A 21848-nucleotide genomic window follows, 5' to 3' on the forward strand; every position below is an offset into this window, starting at 1 on the left:
ACCAAGCGGGAAGAGGCGCGACAAAAAATATTATACGTTCTTTAAATGATTCATGCCATGGGGAATTTTGATTTAATGCAGTTTTTTTTTGGACATACGCTATTGCAGTTTTGCACTGTTTGTCATGGAAAAATTTCGAAAATCAGAAATAGATAAAAATATGAAGATATATAATTTACAGAAAACAAGACTGAATCAGCTGATGTCGGACAAACGGAACCAACGATGAAACTTAAAAAAGTATAATGGACAACATGACGACGACGGCATGGACAAATAATGTTCAACATAAAAATATCAGCCAGCACAATAATTCCATTGCTGAAGGAACTTATACATGGGAAAAAAAAAAAACAATATAGCAACACAGACGGGCTAGCAACGACGAGACAGATTAAATGCGGGCAGACATCGCTGTGTTTATATGTTTGCATCATTGCCCAGGTTTGTTGCCTTTATAACCTCTTAAATATCCAGTTTGTTCTTCGCCACTTTAGATTATTGCAGTTACGTGGTCGCTGGATTCGTTGATGGAAGAATGCAAGTAATTTTCGTTTCCGCCGGGCACGATTCTGATTGGCCGATTCATAAATGAATGGAAAATATTTGATGGTAACTTAAGTCATAAAACTTATCAAACAAACCTGGCTACGGCAGTGACTTCTTTAGTGCCGTCATAACTTTTCCGATATTACTTCATCAAACTTATTGGAACGCGTTGGAAGCTAAAGTGTGACAAACTTTCGCTTCCAACACCTTCTGATATGCTTGGTAAAATAATGCTGGAGTGTTACGAAAACGTCACTAGCGCAGCCATGTTTTTTTTTTAACAAGTTGGATGGATTCAGTTTCCATAAAATATTTTGTATGTTGGCCTGGTTCTAAAATATGTTGGGTGTTGGATGGAATCAGTCATTCAAAATGGTGCCTAGCGAAACCGGAAATCCCGTAATTTTTCGTCACAACAAATCTTTAAATTGCCAAGAAAACATGGGCGATTAAAGTGGTTATAAAGGTGAAATAACTAAAACGATGTTAAAATGAATGTTGTATGATAATATAGAAAAAGCAAATGATGTGTCTTTCAACTTTTAAAAATCACGAGAAAAAAAATTATACATCTATGTTTTAAAAGTAAATGAATACTCATTAGGTTCAACATTTCCATACAGAATTATGATGAATTATTTTAATTTCAAAATGAGGTTAAGATATGAAAGTTGAAGCTATCTCAAATTTATTTGATACCATATTAGCCTTTGAACGCTATTGTCAAGTATAGTCGGAGACGAATGTTTGACAGCGTGACAGGGCCTTAGGTCCCAGCAAATGGCTGAATATCGTTAAGTGTCTGTGAGAAGGCAAAGCCTGCTAAATGGCCTTCGGCCGTCGGGTGGAGGCCTCAAATAAATAAAAGCAATTAAAATGGCGGCAGAAAAGCGAACAGCTGCCTCCGGTGCGTTTGTAATTTTTTCGCGTGAGTTATGGTTATTATTCGACAAATAAAAAACAAAACAAGTTGCCTTAAATTCGGATAGGCAGCGCCTGCCGTGTCGTGGCTCTGGTTCGAAATGCTGATAATTACAAGCTAACAGCTGAGCCATCAACAACTGCCTGAACTGGTTCTCGGTTAGACGACGACCTTCGACTTATTTCCCTGGCTTTGATTTTTTTCTTTTTTCTTTCTTCTCGAAAGAGCTTTACCGTATCTGAGGCTGTACGCGCGACGAATAGTGGCCTGCACTGCCTGGAAGCATTGCGAGCCTTGACTCAGCCATTGAACAAAGGCAACGAGTTCGTTTTTAACCAAACACACGTTTTATTTTTTTTTTTGAAATGCTTGGTTGCATAGGTGTTGGAAAAAAAATACGGGCCTTGACTGATATTTGCTGCCCTTGTTTACGAACATATCCACTGTTGGAGGCTTTCGGGCAGCTTTCACTCCTTAGGCCTGTTCCACAGTGACACGAAAATAGACCCGGACCCAAAATATATTTACGGTTCACCATCCGTCTGTCGTTTCTACAATGCACGGAAACTTAACAAACAGCAGCCAATGGAATTAAACTTTATGGATAGAAAAAAGAAGTTAATTTAGTTTAAAAAAAAGTGATCCAAAAACAAAACACGGAGTTAGGAACTGTCAGGTGACGACACGCTGTAATGTATTTGAAGTCACTTTTTAACCTCACCATCGCCATAAAGTTCCGCTCAAAACTTTTGGAAATGGTGTTTGATAACGTCATATGATGGTTAGCAAATACGAATTAGAAGATCCCTCATTACAAACAGTCACTTTCATAAAAGTAGTTATTTAAAACGATGGAAAAACCACACTTCCGCCAATGTTTTGGGTATCTAACCAATATGGCGCAACAATTAACTCAATTAAAAAAAAAATGCTTCACACACTTATCATGCAGACGTGGCCACCCACTGGATACTAGATATTCTTGTGTTTGAAACAAATTTTAACGTATTGAAATTGTAACGAAACATGGCTACTGGTTTCCTTCTATGATCGTGCGGAGCAACGTAACCGGAAGAGCTGGGCATTGCCGGGATAATCCGTATGGGTCTATATGGTGCTATTGAATATACTCCATTCATGTGATCCGTCTCCGTTTCCAAGTCATTGCAGAACGGGCCTTACAAGGAGTCATGTAGCCAGTCGTTCACTATTTTATGAATACTTTAGACATCAATTTTGAAAGTAAAAAGGTTTTGCTGGAATTAAAGAAAGCGAAAAGGAACTATCATTATGTTAAGCGAATATTTTTACTGCAAGTGAAGCAGCCATGAAACAAACTCGTGACCTGTCGCACACCATCCACGGCACCATAAATAGGCTAATATGTCGTGCTATTTTCTTTCTGAGGAATGTTCTCATTATAACAGCATGTGTTATCATATACTTTTATCAGCTTTGTAGCTCGGTTTGAGAAACCCAATTTGGTACCAACCTATCATCATTACTTCTCAATTAGATGTGAACATGTCAATACTTGGTAGCTGTAAGGCAGTACATTCAACTAGGAGGTAAGCGTCATAATGCCGTAGTTTGACAAAACATTACAAAAGTGTAGCTACTATGAAAAAAAAAAAATTCAATCATTCGTTAGTTAACTTTGAAGAAGGTTGTTTGGTAATCACGAAAAAGATTTTAGTCTGGTGAATTGTCATAAAACCAAAATAACACCGAAATGTGTAACAATATAACATTGAACATCAAATTGCAGGTTTAATACGCCATTATTACCGAAATGCAAGTTTAATCTTCAAACTAAACAGAATTTATTCATTTTAAACATAATTTTATTCAAATCCCTAAAATTGTGTTCTTTAAATCAAAAATTTCTACTTTAATACGTAGTTAGTCAATAATATTGAGAAGCAAGAGGACTATAAAATAAAATATTTTCCAGTTGTTAATTTACCTTTTCCTATCTCATAAAACACAACATATTTTTGCCAATTCTTTTTGTTCTAAATAAAATGTGGCTTGACTCATTTTCAAAACTACATTTTTTATTGAAAATATATTAATAAACCATTTTTACAACTTATATGTTAACTATTTTACTATTTTCGTAACATATTTATATTAATATTTCAAAAAAAATATATATTACACCGAAATCTTCCATTTAAAAAAAAATTGAGCTGAAGCTGAAACCACAAAATCTTGTCTCCAGTAAGGCGCTTCTACAATCGCAATGTCCTAAACTGTGCCCGACGGACACTGATCATTGATTGGCTCACGTGACCCTCTGGCGTCATGCGTTGTGTGAGCGATGGTCCGAATACTTTGATCAACTTGAACTTTTTGTTTCAATTTGTGTCCTTTGGTTGCCAAGTACAACATAAAAACACTCACGATATTCAGTTCCCGTTTGAAGAAAAAAAAACATGCGCATTAAAAAAAATCGAAAAAAACATTTACTGTGCTCTAGTGACTACTTTAGAATTCAGGATAATCGGACATGCAGTGTTCCCCGTGACAATCTAACGTCCTTCACATTAGCATAAGGACACGGACCGCGAAGTTTGCTGCCAACTTGCAACAAGTTAGAAGTTTTGTTGGTATGTTACATTGTTGTTAAAATATACATTTTTCCCCATATGATGGGCCTGTTTTCGAAAGTCTAACTCTCATGATTTTCTTCTTATAGCCATAAAATAATGGTAAAAATTACCCATCTAGCCCAATTCACTTTTTATTTATTCTTAAAAAAGAAAAAAATGTTGCGTGGCCACCACGTGTTTTAGAAGTGAAACTTCACAGTACGTGGTAGGCATAAAAATTTTTATCTGTTACGAGTGGGGAAAAAACAGGTTCGTAGGGATAGTCTAATTAATTTTATACCGTTTTATTTGCTACTGATATTTACATCACTAATTAAATCACCACACTTAATGTATGTTCACAAGTCACTAAGTATCTGTCAAGTTCCACAGTTCGCACTCCTCGCTGGAGCCAGGCTCAACAGTGGTTTAGCCCCTTACCTCGCGCCTGTCCACACACACAGTCTCGCGCCACTCGGTCACACTCGCACGGTCCCGTCACTCCGCGTCTGCGCCGCTCGCCGAACTCGCACTTCACTCCACTCGCCTGTTGGAACTCCCAAGGAGGCCGGCGTCGCCGCTTTTATACCCGTTGGCCGTCTTTCTGGAACGAACTGTAGTGGTTATGACGTGTCGCGTCATCCCGGGCCGACCCGACGCTCGAAGTATCCAGAATAGCGGCGCGTATTCACGCCACTCCACGCGGCGGCAGGAGTCGCCGTTTTTATATCCGTTGGCCGTCTTTATGGAACGAACTGTAGTGGTCTTGACGTGTCGCGCCATCCCGGGCCGACCCGACGCTCGAAGCATCCAGAATAGTGGCGCTTATTTGCGCCTCTCCTCGCGGCGACCTCGGTAAGCTCGCGCATCTCTCAGACCGCTAAGGGATAGATGACAGCGCTAAGGAAGGAGGGTGCGGGGGCGGGCTGTACGGCGAGGTCTGGGCGCCCTAATCCCGGAAGGTATGCGCGCGTGACGTCAATGGCCGCGTGAGGCCGCCAGGCGCCTGGCACGCGACGCGACCTAGCCTCACAAGATCGTAACAATACGTATGCGAGTGCACCAGTATGCAAATACACTAAAAGTATGCGAGTATGAAACAACGCAAGTATGTAATTGCGCAAATATGCAAGTGTGCTATAAGTCAAACATGCCAACGAACCCCCACAACTGATCCCCTCACCCTCTGCAACATCTAGCGCCCCACTCCTGGTTGTTGCACTTTTCGTGGCCTTCTTAATGTTACAATTTTTGGCTACGCCCTGATGAGTCATCGCCTCGACTTATTATTTACTCTAGCGAACGTAAAGTAATTGTGCTTAAAAAAAATAGTTAACACACTGACGTGTTTGTACTAATATCTTTGATTTGGGATAGCAAGAGAAATGTTACCTGTTTGTCATATTAACTGGCAAAGACTCGTGTTGCAGCATGCTGTGATTTATCTGCGTTTAATTCTATGGCTTATCGTTCAAGTCTACTCAAAGTCACCTGACCATTGATTCGTTGACATGGGCAGGTAATTATCATGATTTTGTTTCCACGATAAGATTAGCTCTGAAGTATATGCAGGAAGGTCTTTGCAACTGTTGTGCGTGTTATCGATCAATTGCAAGTGGCCTACGAGATAAATTTTTATTAACCCATACAAATATGCGGATTGTGTGGTAACCATAAGCAACTTGCTGACAGGATCTCATGGGACATAAGGTATAAACTGATTTTAAAACCACCGTGAACAATTTGATTTGTCTAAAGAAAAAATTCAATTTTTAAAAATTGCATTTTGAAAAAAAAATACATAGCGTCTATTACAAATTTAATTTTAAATAAATAAATTCAGTTTTGAGTTTCAGGTATGAATCCTTTTTAAAGCCGTGAAAAATACATATATATTTAATAAAAAGCTGCCTGTAAAACGATAATTTAAACCCGTGTGAAAGGATGTATATGCATATATAATAAACGAATTCTTCGCAAGTTTCTTCGAGCTTTAATTACGACCAATAAGGGCAGATCACGCGCACACATAGTCATGTTGTACAAAATAGTATTTTAATTTAATTTTTTAAGTATAAAAAATAATTCCATTAAAGAAACATAATGTTAGGGAACTTCATATCACTGCAGAGGAAATTATGCTTAGTAAATTATGTACACTCTGAGGCACAGGAATTTACACATTTACAACATAGACATAATAACTTCAGAATCCAGCGGCCTGTCACAAATTGTGTTCGCAACGATACTAATGTTCGCGTTACGTACTCCTCGCTGTGATGCCCTTACAACACACACCACAATGCACATCATGTTAAGTACGACGTTTGAACACACATAGTTGAGTTAAAAATTTTAGTAACTATCACTGAATTCAGTTTTGTTATACCGGGTTAATTAAATGCTCCATACGAAAAATTTAATTGTGAGTTGAGGCACAGTGTGTTTTCAAAACAACGTGTTTTAGAACCACCCCAGTTTCCATTATATTTATTAATTATCTATAATATATTATTTAATAGTAACTTTTATATTTTGAATAAAAGTAATTAAGCTCCGTGATTTTTGTTCTAAAATTTTCTTTAAACTTTTTGTTATATTCTATTAAAGACAAAATTTTATCATTAAGATGAATATATGTCGGTGTTTTAGCAGTAAAGTTGATAGAATGAAGAAAATACACAGACATTACGTAATAACTTTATTATTAATGTGTTATTTGTGTGGCTAGTTAGAATCGGATTGAATGCTGTTTTTTTTCAGTACTCCTACATTACTTAAACATTCTTTATGCTGCTCATGAAGTTGTAGTTTTAGAAAACCGCTTCTTATAATTGAGAAAATCACTGTAGCTATAGAGATTTACTGACAAGGTAAAATCGGTATAAATGATCAATGCTTACATATTGAACCCTACCCCAATAGACACTATTTTCCTACAAAAACATAAGGTTCCTAGATTTTCGCAGATATTGTCGGCATAATTCACGAGTGAAAATAAAAGAAAAATTTAATTGCAGTCGTCATCTTCAGGGTAGCTGATGTTTGTAGGCACTGTCTATGGACAACGTTAGTAAAAGAAATTACGGCGTTAAAAAAGTAAAAACATTTAAACCGATAAAAGCAACTTTGTTCCAAATTTCAAAGTAGGCATATTTATTACAGAAATAAAATGTCTGGGTTAAGAAAAGGTCGAATTAATTCCTGGAATTTTAAATACATAAGAGATGGAAGCAAACAATTTAAAATAAACTATGCAATGTTACAAAATAAAATACGTTCTCCAGGGCTTCCAAAAATTATACTCGAAAATTGCGAAACAAGTGGAAATCCATTATACAGAGCGAAGGTCGGAGTGGAGATTGCGAATACAAAATACTTTTTTTTTTTGTTCGCGGGGCAGCGCGAACGTTAAAGCAAGAAAATAAAAATTGGTTTTCTGTGGCGCGGCTTAGTTCTGCCGGTTTCTTGCGAAAGATACGACCTTCCGTCGCGTTGCTCTTGGGTTGGCGTGCTTCTGTTCGTTTCGTTTCGCAGGCTCGTCCTGACCGCGAGCTCAGGGCGGAGTCTCGCCAGAGGAGATCGTCGCCTCTCATTGGCTGCTCGTCGCGTAGTTCCCTTCCTCGCACACCTTGCGCCTACCAGAAAAACCAGAAACAGGCAACCACCCTCATTTCAACCCAAAAAAAAAAATTGGTTGTCTGTAAAGTCGGTTTACGGACGATAGTTTAACGAGACAACGTCATAACAGAACATTGATGAAATGATTGCATACTTTTATGAATAAAATTGAATCATTTTTATTTTAATAATAAAAGAATAAATACTTGAAATTATACTAGTACCTAATCAGATTTTTAAAATGCAAGAATAATTAACTTTTATTGCCGAAATTGTTGTAATAAGCAATGAAAACCACATTAACTTTTCACTTCACTTTATAAACAGTCGACGAAACAGTTCACGTGTAGATGTAAGTTGTGTGCTGCCGCTGTCTTTCTTCTCCTCGGACGCATAGGCCAATCGAGTGGAAGAGAGATAGGTGCGGCGCAAGCGTACAATGTGCGTAACGGGACACTTTTTTCGTGCGTGCAGCCGGCGTTCATCGATTTATTAGACGTTGTCACGTCAAAAACACGCCAAACCTGGACGGACCCAACTGAACACCAGAGGTTATGGACGTCGTTCCGCGGCCTGGGACTCTTGGCGGGTCCCAGGTTCCGAACCGCAACTGAGCCTCGGACCTGGCGGCCCGCATTGGCTGTGATGATGCAATCAGTGCGCGGCACACGTGTCGCGGACCGCTTGGCGAGCCTAGTCGAGCCTTTGAATATATATACTGTATAGAAGTCGCCAGCCCAGGTTAACATTTCTAATACGGTTTTGAGGTAGTTGGTTAATTCACCGCCGCAATCGCCACCATCTCTAGGGCATCGACTTGTGGTGGTCCCTAGCGGACAAGTGTCAAACTCTTCAAACACCCCTTTCCCCTCCCGTTGAAATACCTTGAGCTGCAGTGAATGATGGGTGGGGGGTGCGGGGAATGACAGCGGGCGACAGTGCTGCGCTCTAACGTGTAAATAACAACTAAGACGATACAGGGCGTTACGGCAGCGCACTGCAGCGGTGAAGTTCCCAAGCTGCTCATCATACGCTCCTGAAAAACGTAGAGTAAATCCTATCCACTCGCGACTTCTATACAGTATATATATTCAAAGGTCGAGCTTAAACTTGTCGCGGGCTGAAATGACAGCCCGTGTCGTGTAACGTCGTCTTAAATTTAGACAGTTCTAAAATGAAGTGCCAGCGTTTGCCCGTCTTCCCGATGTCACTTGCACGTCATCATTGACAACCAGAGGCGCAATTTTGCCAGATTCTCAAGAAAGGGGGAAAATTGTTGCACAGCGCGAGAGTTTTTTGGGTGTGGGTTTTAACCGACACAAGTGGGCCTACATCTCTGGGTAGTGGTGCTCGTATGTTGTACACTCCCCATATTTTAGCCTCTATACATGCAATGAGCTGAAAAATTTAAAATATGCAGAAAGTATTCCATAAAACATAGTTTTGACGTTTACGTTTGTCAACCCCCGTTCCACGATCATGTTTTTGCAAGAGCGAGAGGGCCCCCTCAGTAAGGGTATTTATTCTACGCCCGTGCTGACGACCACATGGAGTTGTTTACAAAACACTGTCGACAAGATCAACAACGGCAGAAGGACACGCAGACCATGGGTACTAATTTCGAGATATGTCAAGTTTGAGACATATGTTACATGAAACAGACTATACGCATGTCCCGAGAGTAGAAAGTTCTTACGAAATTACATTGGCGGATGTGTCCGCTCTTGCAGATATCCTTGCGAACACGATTTTTTTTAGCTTTTATCATCATTGCTGCATGCATTCGGGTACAAAAATCAAATTCTCGTGACTAGATATACTCATGTAAAAGATATGCTGAATTGAAAACAGTAATTAACAGATGATATTTCTTCAATTGAACCTCATAAAGTCTGTAAGAGAAAAAATAATGTTATACAACAAACTAAATCTAATAATACTAATGATAAAATGTGATTTAAAAGTGCATTGATGTTTATCAAAAAAGTATTAATAATTAATGTTTTTTATTCTATGGGTTATCTGTTTACGATTATACTGAAAGAATTTATAAATATAATTTAGTCGGTTAGTGCTTCAGGAGTTCCACACTGTGTTTAATAGCTGCAAGAAGTATGAAAACAACAATGTTCCAAAAATTAGGCAAAGCAGATAAGTAAAGCATACTTCTGCAAAGACTACTGTGCTGGATCATTACGCCATGCGTATTCTGCCGCCTGGTAGCTGTAATGAGTAGAAACTGAATTTGCGAAATGTGAATTTTGTTGCAAACATACCCAGCAAATGATTTGCCTCCTGCATTGCAACAACTGTTCTACTTCTACACTGGGCTCTTCATTCGACGAGCACCAAGTCATCCAAACACATACGCTGTAACGCAAATAATGAGAAACGTAACAATCGTAGGTGTACAGTGAGCTTCAGTAGTTGGCACATCATATTATGCTCCAACCCCCCCCCCCTTTTTTTTCCCACCCCCATTCATGCAGTCCCTCTTCCTTGAAACTCTGATGAAAATTTAGCGCTTCATTCGCAAACAAATGTTTTAACAATCTAATTGTGGTTTCCTTAATAATTTTTTACCTTGTCAAATATGTGTTGTATCTGTAATTCATGTAACTGCAAAACTCATAGAAAACTACTTATTCCAGCCTGGTATTGGTGCCAAGGAAACTGTGAGCACCTTCATCGTGCACGCCTGTGGTAAAAATGCGTTTTTGTAATATTGTGATGTCCCTGCAATATTACAGGAACGCGACGGAAATGTCTTGGATGGGTCAGTTGGAGGATGAAGAAAACTCGGCCAGTAGGAGTGTACTCAGAATTTCATTTTTTGTTGAGGTGGGGGGGGGGGGGGTAAATAGAATTACTTTTCCAGATGTTTGCTTTTAGATTCTTTCCATTCGTTGGTGGAAATTGCATACAGATTTATTATGCTTTCGGAAGGGAGGAGGGGGTATACCACCTTCCCATCTCTCCCCCCCCCTCCCTTGCGGGCGCCCTTGCTCAACAGTGAATGATAAATACCGGTAGTTGCGACGGGCCGAAGAAAGGCGCCTTCATGAAGGCCAGTTGGGGCGTCGGCGGCGAGAGGTCGGGCTGACAACCTGGCTGGTGGTCGCAGGTCGCAGGTCACAGGTCACAGGTCACGTCGCCCCACACGCACACACACGCTCACCCACACACCCACACACCGCGCGCGCGAGTGGTCCTCCCTGGGAGGGCGTGCCGCCGGGACACGATAGCGCTCCGCTTCGGCACCGCTGGCGGGGCCTGCACTGGCCCGCTGCGCCGTCGAGACAGCCTCGTCCCGGGGAGGCCATCCTTGGCCTACAATCCGCGGCTCGTCTCGCTCCAGGGGCTGCCGTGGACGAGGCAGTGGAGCAGGGGGAGAGATCCGCCGCCCGAGCTGTCTTCTGCCGCTCCCGGCCCAACATCATCCTCGGCCGGGCTCGAGGGAACCAGCAGTGGACCAGTCAACACAAGCAGGGGCATACGCAATGGAGCAGGATACATACCTCCCTCCAAAATCATAAAAAAATCTATCATTTCCACCAACAAATTGAAAGCAAACAGCAGGCAAAGTGGCTCTATCCCCTCCGAAATGAAATTCTTCATGCGCTGCTGAACACAGGTGGAAGAAAAGAAAACTAAACGGTCCCCATTCAAGCATCCAGTTCAAATATAACCTCTGTGATGTTGGAACTAAGTTGTGAAGGCGCAAACTAGGAGATAGTGATAACAACTAAATGTTAGAAGTTTGAAAGATGACAACATTTCTTCAGACTCATTCAACTTGAGGCTGGATACGTCATGGGATTGTTGTAATGATGACGGTGTTGAAAGGGGTGGTGTTTCGTGTTTAATTTTTTTTTACTGAGACTTCAATTCTCGTTGACGATGAGGTCATTAGAGATGGTCACATACGACGATATGGATCAGGAATGTCGGAGGATGGTCCAGCCGTGGCCTATGTAATCATCCCAGCATTCTCCTGGAGGGGTTCTGGAAATCCATAGATAACCGAATACCACGATGGTCGGACTGGTATTTGAACCAGGGCAGTTTTCTTACCTCTGCACTACCTAGCTCCATCACACCTGTCCTGTGGCCACATGGAGGTGGATGGAAACGACACATAACCGGGCTCTGGTAAAATTTGCACGTGCCTTCGGGGAGTTAAGTGGGGCGAATAAGTCTCCCTAAATGAATGTTTCTATCCAGTGCGGATGGATTTGCGGTGGAGCCGGATCTGACTGGTTCGACAGTTAGTGGACACTCAGAGGCATCTCACGTGCTAGATCTGGACTCCGAGGGAACGTCAACCTCTGGGTGAGATTCAGCACATTAAACAGCGATACAACTCCAGCCTCGTTCTGGGGGGACTGTTTAGGTGCAGTGACGCTCCAGACGAACCATGTGAGAGGTCTAGGGTCGAAGATCTCAGTGATTTGTGGGAAAATGTCGAGCAGATCAGTGAGAGATTTTAGAATTGATGTCTGTTCATATGATGGTGCTTCATGCTTACTGATTTTATGCCAGTCACAAGCTACTGGGTCAAAATTTGGTCTCGTGGTCAGTTTGGTGGTTTTGCAGCCCGTTTAGCATGTGCTGGGGTCAAGAGTGCAATCCGCAGTCTCATTCTGATTTAGTTTTTCTACGATAAATTACATATACTTTCTTGTTTCGCATGGAAACAGACCAAAGGTAAGTCAGAAAATCATCTGTCTCATCACAAATACACAGATTTAAAAAAAGAACCATAATGTTTTATAAACCATAAAATCGTAAACCTGTTATCATTTAAGTGTTTTTCAGTAGCGTGGTAAGTTACATTAGCCGAGACAAGCGTTTTATCTAACACGCGCCAAGAAGTTGAAATTTTTTTCCCCCTCTTGTGTAGGGTAAGTCCGGGGTAGATGGCCATAGTTTTTTTAAATGCCCAAATTAAATAAATATATTAGGTAAAATTCCTGATTTAATTGGTAAAGCATTCATTGTATACTAAATTTATGAAGTAATATTTTTATGATAGTCCCAATTGTATAGTTTAGAAGAAAGTTCATTAAAATATTTTTAGACAACCTGGGCCATCTCACCCATAGTACCGGTAGAGATGGCCATATGCTTCAGGGACAGATGGCCAACCAAAGAGTCTGCCGAAATAATCTGTAAAGAACAATACATACACATGTTTAAAGACATAAATCAAGTGGAACCCTTTTGCTAAGTTATGAAATGAAGTGTGCTGATTGGTAACATAAAACATGGACGAAAATTAAACTTAAAAAACACCTACAGGTTCATTACACAAAATAAAACGAAACTAGTCTTTCACTGCTTTGTTATAGCTTTTCCACAGTTGTTGCACACATCAGTAAAGTTAGTACAGTTTTCGTGTAACCAACGACGACAGCGAACACATTTTATCCAGTCACATGTCAGTACTGTAAGGTTGTAGTCTTCACCACAACCGATGCACTCCTCGTCTTCTTGATCAAGATCGTCACTAGATTCATCCTGCAATGTTACTTCCGATTCTGAACTGCTACTTGACGAAGTATTTCTTCTGGGTCGAAGTACTTTCCTCTGCTTTGATTTTGTGTTATATGCCTGCATAGGCATAGCCTTCTTTTGCTTCCCTAGAAATATTTTGTCCATCTTCTTTCTTTTCGTTTTCAATTGTGCAATATTTTCAGGAGATGTTAGAAGAGTAGCTTTCTGTTTTTTACGTTTCGGCGTCTGTTTTGATGTTTTTGGAATGGGCAAAATCTCAGTCAGGACTTTGGTAGGCGAGATAGCATCGGCACCACAAGTAGACGGTGAAGTAACGTTTGTAGTCATGATGCGATCTACAGTTGTGCTAAATAAGCATTTGTCTGCAGTCTGACATGATGTACCGGGATCTTCAATGGCTGGGTAAGTGTCAATCTGTTCTATCTCCATGTTACTTACACCGGAAGGCGAATTTTCCTCGGTATCTTCGTTGGGAACACCAGAAGAATTTCTGGAACAGCCAGGTTCTTCTAAATTAGTTTCAAGCAAACTATGTGTTGCATGTTCACGATTTTCATTGTCTCTAGACCTGGAGTTTACAACAAAAGCATAGTCTGGAATAGCATCTACGTTGAAAGGGTAGATTCCAGTGGCTCTGAAACCTGCTATCGCATTTTCAGGTGTTGCTGCTTTTCCCCAAGTTTCACTCAGAAGCTCACCAAACTGTATCCTAGTTATCTTTCGGTTCGGATGGTTTGTTAGCCACTTAGAACAAGCAGTGTAGAAGTGATGTTTCAGAGATTTAAATACAGCACGGTCTAGTGGCTGTAAATAATGTGTTGTATGGCTAGGGAGACACAGTAATATGATATCATTCTCGTCTGCGAATTCAAGAACTTCCACAGAATTGCAGTGAGAAGAATGGCCATCCATAATCAACAATACTTTCCCTGCAGGTTTGCGAGGAAAAAAATGGTTTTTAAGCCAATTAAAAAAAATAACTGTGTTAACATAGGCATATTTTACAGACATCATTACAATGCTGCCTGGTGGCATGTTATCCTCCCATTCTGGTTTTTTGTTTTTCCCCTTCATTACCGAAACTGGAGGGAGGAACACGCCCTCTGCATTACAGCATGCTATGACTGTTATTGTCTCTCCTTTTTCTCCTGAAGTAATAGTGTGAACTACTTTGGAACCTCTCTCAGCTAGAACTTCACCAGGGCGGTTATTCAGCTGCAAGCCTGTTTCGTCCATATTGAATATCGCTGATGGCTTATTAATAAGTTGGTTTTCCTCCAAGATAATTTTCAAAAGAGAAAAATATTCTGCCACTTCATTACGGTCCATACCTTGAACTCTAGCAAGTGAAACACCCTCAGACTTGCGCACAGATATATCTGGATGTCTCGAAAGAAATAGTTGCAACCAGTCATATCCGGCCTTCTCGTTTTCATTATTGAATCTATGATGGATTCCTAACTGAGTAGCAAAATTGTATGCTAAACTACGAACATCGTCTCTAGTCAGAGGGAAGCCACTCATTTGCATTTTTTTTATGTGACGCACAAGTCTTTCTTCATTGTCTTTGCCGAAACAAGAACTCGGTCCCATTGACCCTTTTGTTATATTTCCTTGTTTTATTCTTCTTTCAAGAGTTTTTCTGGGTATATTAAACATTGCAGATGCTTTGCGGACAGATGTACCACTTTCGACGGCTTCGAAAGCGTGTTTTAAATCCTCTGCTTTCCATCTACCACGAGTACTCCCCACCTTAGGAGTGTATTTATTTGGCATCTAGAAAGAAAGAACAAAAAGAAATTGCAATAATTACACGACCCTTCCTTGTTTACCAGAGTATACTCGGCCACTACCGACTTGGTGGAATATAACTACCCAAGTTATTTCGCGTGAAATATTTTTCTGTTACATACTTTTTTAGCAGAGCTAAATCGTTCTTTTAAAGTAGTTCAGTATTTCCACGACAGATTGGGCTGCAAGACAGTACCACGGCGCAGTTTGCCTTTATATTCTACACTACATCATAGATAGCACCACGTTCAAAGATGACGAGTGAGCAATCACATAGACTACATCTCGACTAGGTATCTCGGTGGCAAGAGTAACGAATTTCGTTGCTTTTAAGTATGTAGGTAGATTTGTTACACCCTACTCTATCTGTAAACTATTTACAGCATTTTGTGTTTTAAAAAATGTTTCTTTGGTGAAAATATTTTAAGTGATGATGTGCGTGCACGGATTTTCAAATAGCCTATATTATAAGCAAGAAAATTCTTTTAAGAAATAACATATTTTCATTATTATAATTGTTAAAATTTGTATTGTTTTTCCTTACATTTTAAATTTTTTGTTAAACAGTTTTTAACATCAACAAAAGTATTTTTACACAAAATTAATAAATTAATATAATAAAACAATTGTATTAAAATATATGGGTGGCCAAGTATACTTTGGTAAGAAAACCATTTCAGTAAAATAAAGATTTCATAAATTTTAAAAATGTAAGTTTTTCGTTATTCCATTAGACAGATTAAAAATTTATTTTCATAATAGAAAACGCAAGAGGTTAATGGGTGGCCAACTATCCCGAATAAAACATGGCCATCTATCCCGATTGTACGGGTGAGAGGGCGAAGGAGCATAAAAATAATGGCGAATGATGCTTGGAACCTTCAATGATTACATATGTCCGGGAAGGTATAAAAATACCTACAAACAAGTTTATCCCTTTTTTTTACTTATTATCTTTAATTTTCAGGCCAAAATGGTGACTAGGAGAATTATTTTAGACAGAAAGTAAAAAGAAAAAGGCAAAAATACTCACAATTATAGCGCTTTTCCGATGCGTAAACAACACCTTCCACGTAACTCATCACCAACTCAACACACAGTGAATTGGGATGCATTCTAGCGCCCGGTTGCCGAACTATGACGATTGGCCATCTCTACCGTATGGCCATCTACCCCGGACTTACCCTATCTATACTATTTTTGTATGACACCTTCTTGACAATGTGTAAAAAAAAAAAGTGAGATAATTTTTGAGAAATTATCTAGAATATCCGAAGAAGCGAGCGAGTTTTACACCTCTGAGCGCTCATAGTTTAGAAAGGATGTAGCGGCAGTTCAGGATGGTGTGTAAGAAGTCCATCATCCACTGTCTGGTAGATCCTCTTGTGGTGACAACAGGACCAGACTGGAATCGATTATTAACCACTCTCCCATTGGTTTCGATTAGTTTGTGAGGTTGGAATCGGTATCTGTGCCATACATGTTATATAACATACATGTTGTTGCAGTTGTTATGTGGAGGTCCCGTCGCATTAAAGGTGAATATTAGTTAACGATAATTCATTGTTCTCTCGAATCATATGTAGAAAAGGTGGGGGTGATATAATTGGGGGGGGGGGATATTGAGGAGCGGCTTGTGGGGCAGGTGACAGCGAAGACGAAGGCCGCAGGGAGACTTCTCCCCCTCCTCCACACGATCCCAGAGGAGACGAATGGCCCGACGATGGCCGGCTATCAGCGGCGATAAGGCGCCCCCACATGGCTGCCTGGGGGTCCCCGCTGGTCAGTGCAGCCCCAGCTGTCCTGACGACGACTTCCCCCCCCCCCAGGATGGCGGGCCCCGCCAAGAAGCGCTCCTTCGTCGAGACCTTGCACGTGCTGTTCGCCGCGCCCGACGAGAAGGGTGAGTACCCCGTGGCGGGAACCACACATAACATAGAAACACACAACATAGAACAGTCATAACTTAGAAACCTCGAAAAAAAAAATCCACGTAACTTAGAACTGTCATAAGTTAGAACGATCATAACTTAAAAACACATAACTTAGAAACACACAACGTAGAAACAAACAACTTAGAAACGTCAAAACTTAGAAAGTCATAACTTAGAAACACATAACTTAGAACTGTCATAACTTATAAACACGTAACTTAGAAACACGTAACTTAGAAATACGCAACGCAGAACCACACAACTTAGAAAAGTCATAACTTAGAAACACACAACTTAGAAGATTCTATCTTGTGTGTTTCTAAGTTGTGACAGCACACCTCCCCCCGGGTGGTCTAGGGTCAAGGGCGATAACCTTTTTGGATACTCAGAGTGGGCCCCTCGGGATCTGCCGGAAGAGGAGGGGGGGGGGTGGTTAGCCGACACATGTCATGTCACAAGATGGTTTATTACATGTAAGCACAGAAGCATGTACGTTTCGCGAAATAATGCAATCGCTCATTATATACATACTGTTGTCAATAGGGACAAGATTAAACGGCGAATCCCGATAAAAACCGAAATAACATAAAAGTATCCCAATTCACCATATAGCACCGGAGTAGCCTATAACTGAAATCTTAAAATTAATCAGCATTTTAAATTATAACTAAACTGAAATCACAGAAACCTAATCTTTTAGTATAATAAATGCAATTAATTTAATTTATTTAGCAGTAAGTTTGTAAAAAAATGTAATAAATTTATTGGATTTTTTATCTTCCAACTCATTTAGACATTACGGAATTAGTACATTTTTGAAACACATAAATGTTTTCCAATTAATTTTTAATGTTCCAAGTTGTTAAAAATTCTTATTAAAATTGTATTGCAAAATTGCAATATAAAATAGCCAAAATATATTGACAAATATGTTTAATAATATGCTATATTTATGAATCAACAGGATTTTAAAAATAAAACCTTTAACGCCGAAATCTCTCTTTAAAAAAAGTTTTTTCGAACATACGCCGTTACTCATTAAACTGTACGTCATGACAAACCTCAGTCTGTTTGTGCTTTAAGAAGGGAATAGATCTCTTTCCCGAAACGTCGGAACTGTTCTCTTACGAATCATATACTGTGTTAGTCTGCGCTATCATCGTTGTGGTTAAAATTACGGTTTTTTTTCGCTCAACTGCTGCTTACGGTGTTTGTCTGTGCTGTCATCACTGTTTCTTCACATCGCTGGGTTCACCTGTGCCTCTCTGTATAGCCGTTGTTTTATTGTTTTTTTTTTTTTTAAATATTTTTATCTAAGTTTCATCGTTGAGTTATTCTGTTTGCCGTTGTTCACCGTAAATTTTCTTTGTAAATGGAACAGAAATATTCATGTAAACTTACATATTTGTTAATTTGTACATTTACATGAAAGTAATTGTATCACTACAAAATAGTGTTACCATTTTTGTTTGTGTTGCCCCAGTACCTTCAATATTTAAAGTTATTTGCAAACAGTTGTTTGAATATCATTCCAGTATTAGCTGCGCAAGTAAAGCACGGTAAAGCAAAAGAAACCCAAAAATAATATAAAAAATTAAATTTTCTGTGGCTTTAAAAACAAATAAATAAAATGTTTATAAAATAACATCATGCTTGTAAGCACACACATATTTTAACTAAACACACTCTTTTAATATCTAACATTTATCTCACAATAACTTTACCATCAACAGTTACATATTTTTTACTAGTCTATATTTCTATATAATTATTGTACAGTGGGACACTTTGTTTGCAGGAAATCAACCAAAAAAATTGCCAGACTAGTTATACAAATTATATTTTACTGTTATGAAATTACATAATTCAAGCTGAATTACCGAGGTTAGATGTTACTGCACGTTATGAAAGTGTTAATGACACACGAAACTAAAGTAAACTCGTGGAATAACATCATGTCAGTGTTAAGAAGACTATAAGTATCCGCTCTACCACTCTGGTTCTGGGGTAGAGCGCCTGCCTTGTGACTTGTAGGACCCGGGTTCGCGCCCCGGCTCCTCCAAGGCGGATTGCCCAGACAAAATGGTGGCATTTTCTCTGGTAGGAATACAATCCCTTGTAACAAGTCAGGCTACCAAAGAAACGGTGGGTGGAACAGAAAAAAACCTTCCAGGTGGCTTCCAAATGGGGAGCCTGTTTCTTTTCTTGGGCTCCCCATGCGGTGGCCATTCCGGGGGTTTCTCCGGGGGAACGGAGTTTTGCAAAAATATTTTTTTAATTTTAGTTTCGTAGCGTTTTAGTTTTCAGTAGCATTATCATTCCAACATGTTATAAATAAAGCTCAAACAAACATTTAAAAAAATTTTGCTTTTGAACATAAAATATTTGAATAAAGTGTGTATCAGTCAGTGAGTGGTTGTATACCTATGGTGTGTGTTCAACCATTTATCGGTATATATTTTCTTCAAGTATTATTGACAGTCTTATGTAGTAATCCCGTGTTCTCGTGAAAAAATATTCCTAAAAATATTATTTCTGAAAAACCACATAGTTCTAAATCAATAAGATCGTCTTTAACATACACGTGTTTATATATATATATGTGTGTGTGTGTGTGTGGGGGGCTGGTGGGGGGGGGGGGGGGTGCGCGCGCGCGTGTACTTGTATAACATCAAGATATAAATTAAATATTCTGTTTATTTCAACATTAGCAAAGCATTTGATACTATCCAACACAGTCTTATGTTAAAAAATTATCACTTTTAAGCCTCGTCAAGCAATGCGTGGTATATATGTATATGTTTTATTTATCTTACCTATAGACGCTTTTCAGTAAAATTTGCCAATGTAATTTCATGGAATTAGGTGTTCCGCAAAGTGGTAGTCTATCTCAACTACGCCTTAATATTTAATAAATTATATTTCAACTGTAATCATAATTGTTCAAAAAAATGCTGATAGTAAAAATAGAATTGGCAGATATGTTTGTGAAAATATTCAGCAAGATATTTCATCTGTCCAGATATGATTTTCAATTTAAAAAGCGTCCCTGAATTACGATAGCATTTACGGTATAACCTTTAGTAAAAAAAATTCAATTAATCAGAATTATTACATAGTAAGTAGATAATACTATAATCAACACATGAAGATCTTTATGTCCTATTAAAATTATAACTTTCTCTGCATCAACTAATTATAATTGAAAGTATGCAGAAAAAAGTTCTTAAATTAATATTTAAATATTTCAGGCATTTAAATTATTCCAACTTGCAATTACAGAATAAGTGACACTTTTAAAACCATTTGTAACTATAAAATGTGTTAAAAATTATAACTCTTTTTGAATAATCTAGAAACGTAAGCAAAAAGTTATTTTAAACTTTTGTAATCTACATACCTATTTATTTTGGATACAACATCTTAGTTTCGGTTTAAGTAACAAATTAGTTAACATGAACTTTATTTTTTTATATTTTTTGTCGCAAAGTTATTGATATATATCAGTGTATGTCTTGTGTTAACGTGTTTTTTGTTATTTTGTGTGTCATAAATCGTTTATAGGTGCTGTAAGGCACAAAAAACAGAATTTCAACTTGATCTAACAGTTTTAATGAAGCAGAATAATATGCTACGCATAGAAATATTTTTTATTTCCTAATATAAAAAAATACTTAAATTTTAGCAGAGTTTATTTTTGAAAGACTGCAAACCTGTGCAAAGCCCACCAACATTCGATGTACGAGCCTATGTCTCCCCTAGAGTGCCTGTCCTGATTGCCTTTTCTCGCATTTCTTTAAATTTATAAAGTTGTATACAATTTAAATAATTTAATATGGATATTAAAAACCTCAATATCTGAGTTTTTTTGTGTTTTATCACCCTAAAATGAAAACCCTTGAATATTTGTGTTGGATTTGCAGTCATTAATTATTGATCTACAATTATTTTAATTTGTGGAAAAATTTACATTCTATGAAGCTAGTTACATTACGAATTTACGAGTAAGGCGTAGAATGTATAAGAAATTTTGGCAGAATTCCCTGTTGCATTTCCAATTTCCGTCAAACAGGCACTTTTCCTCCTGTTTGACGGAGGCGACGGAAAAGTACCATAATGGAAGCAAAACATATTTTTTTTTTTTACAAATCGTCGTAATAGTAATACCTACAGTGCTGCTCCCTATAACACATTTTTAAATCATTTGTTTCTACTAGTGCGCGATCCATGCGGTAATTTGTGATTGCAACTATGATTGTCAGAAGCATGTTAGACTGAGAAACAGATAGAGGGTTGACAACGCTACCTACCGAATATTTTAACTACTTCGAGAGCAATGCTGCTGTACACATTCCATGGAGTGTATAAGAAAATATGGCAATATTCCGTTCTGTTACGGCAGTTTTCCATTATGCTACTTTTCCGCCTTTTTCGAAGATGTTATAAGCCGGCGGAATTCTGTCGTTATGGTAGTTTTCCAGTATGGCAGTCTTCAGCGCCCCCTCTATTTGTTGGAGCGAAGAGATTTCAAGACTAGCTGCGTATTGAAACTTTGTAGCGTTGTCTGTGAAAATGACCAAAAAAAAATATCTTTGCAATATGGCGTAACAGTTGTAAGTGGAACATGAGTTTGTTAGTTGTTTTTTGTAAACATATCAAATAAATGTTATGTTGCCGTTTACTGTTAATTGTTCTCAGTGTTATCTTGTGCAAACATCTTATAAGATATATTACCCTCTATTTTGGATATTATGCTGTAGTTTCCATCATGAACATTTGGGTGACTGAACATACCAATGTTTACCAATGTCATTAATTAAAGTTTTTAGAAAATTATATGTAAAATATTGCTATTTGAATAAATTAAAAAAATTTAAACAGGTTTCTAATAATAGCTACTTCACTTAAGCTTTTGGCAAA

At 38.7% G+C, this 21848-nt stretch overlaps 1 protein-coding gene across 1 annotated transcript in view; it reads left to right on the forward strand.

Moving 5' to 3' along the window:
• LOC134536097 (sodium-independent sulfate anion transporter-like) overlaps nt 1-21848 on the forward strand; it is a 45719-nt gene that overhangs the window by 1449 nt on the left and 22422 nt on the right. Inside the window, exon 2 of the mRNA XM_063375637.1 lies at nt 16640-16897. Coding sequence (XP_063231707.1) covers nt 16640-16897 — 258 coding nt within the window. The remainder of the gene's footprint in view (nt 1-16639; nt 16898-21848) is intronic.

The sequence above is a fragment of the Bacillus rossius genome, chromosome 10 (assembly GCF_032445375.1).
Source record: "Bacillus rossius redtenbacheri isolate Brsri chromosome 10, Brsri_v3, whole genome shotgun sequence".
Taxonomy (NCBI): Eukaryota; Metazoa; Arthropoda; class Insecta; order Phasmatodea; family Bacillidae; genus Bacillus; species Bacillus rossius.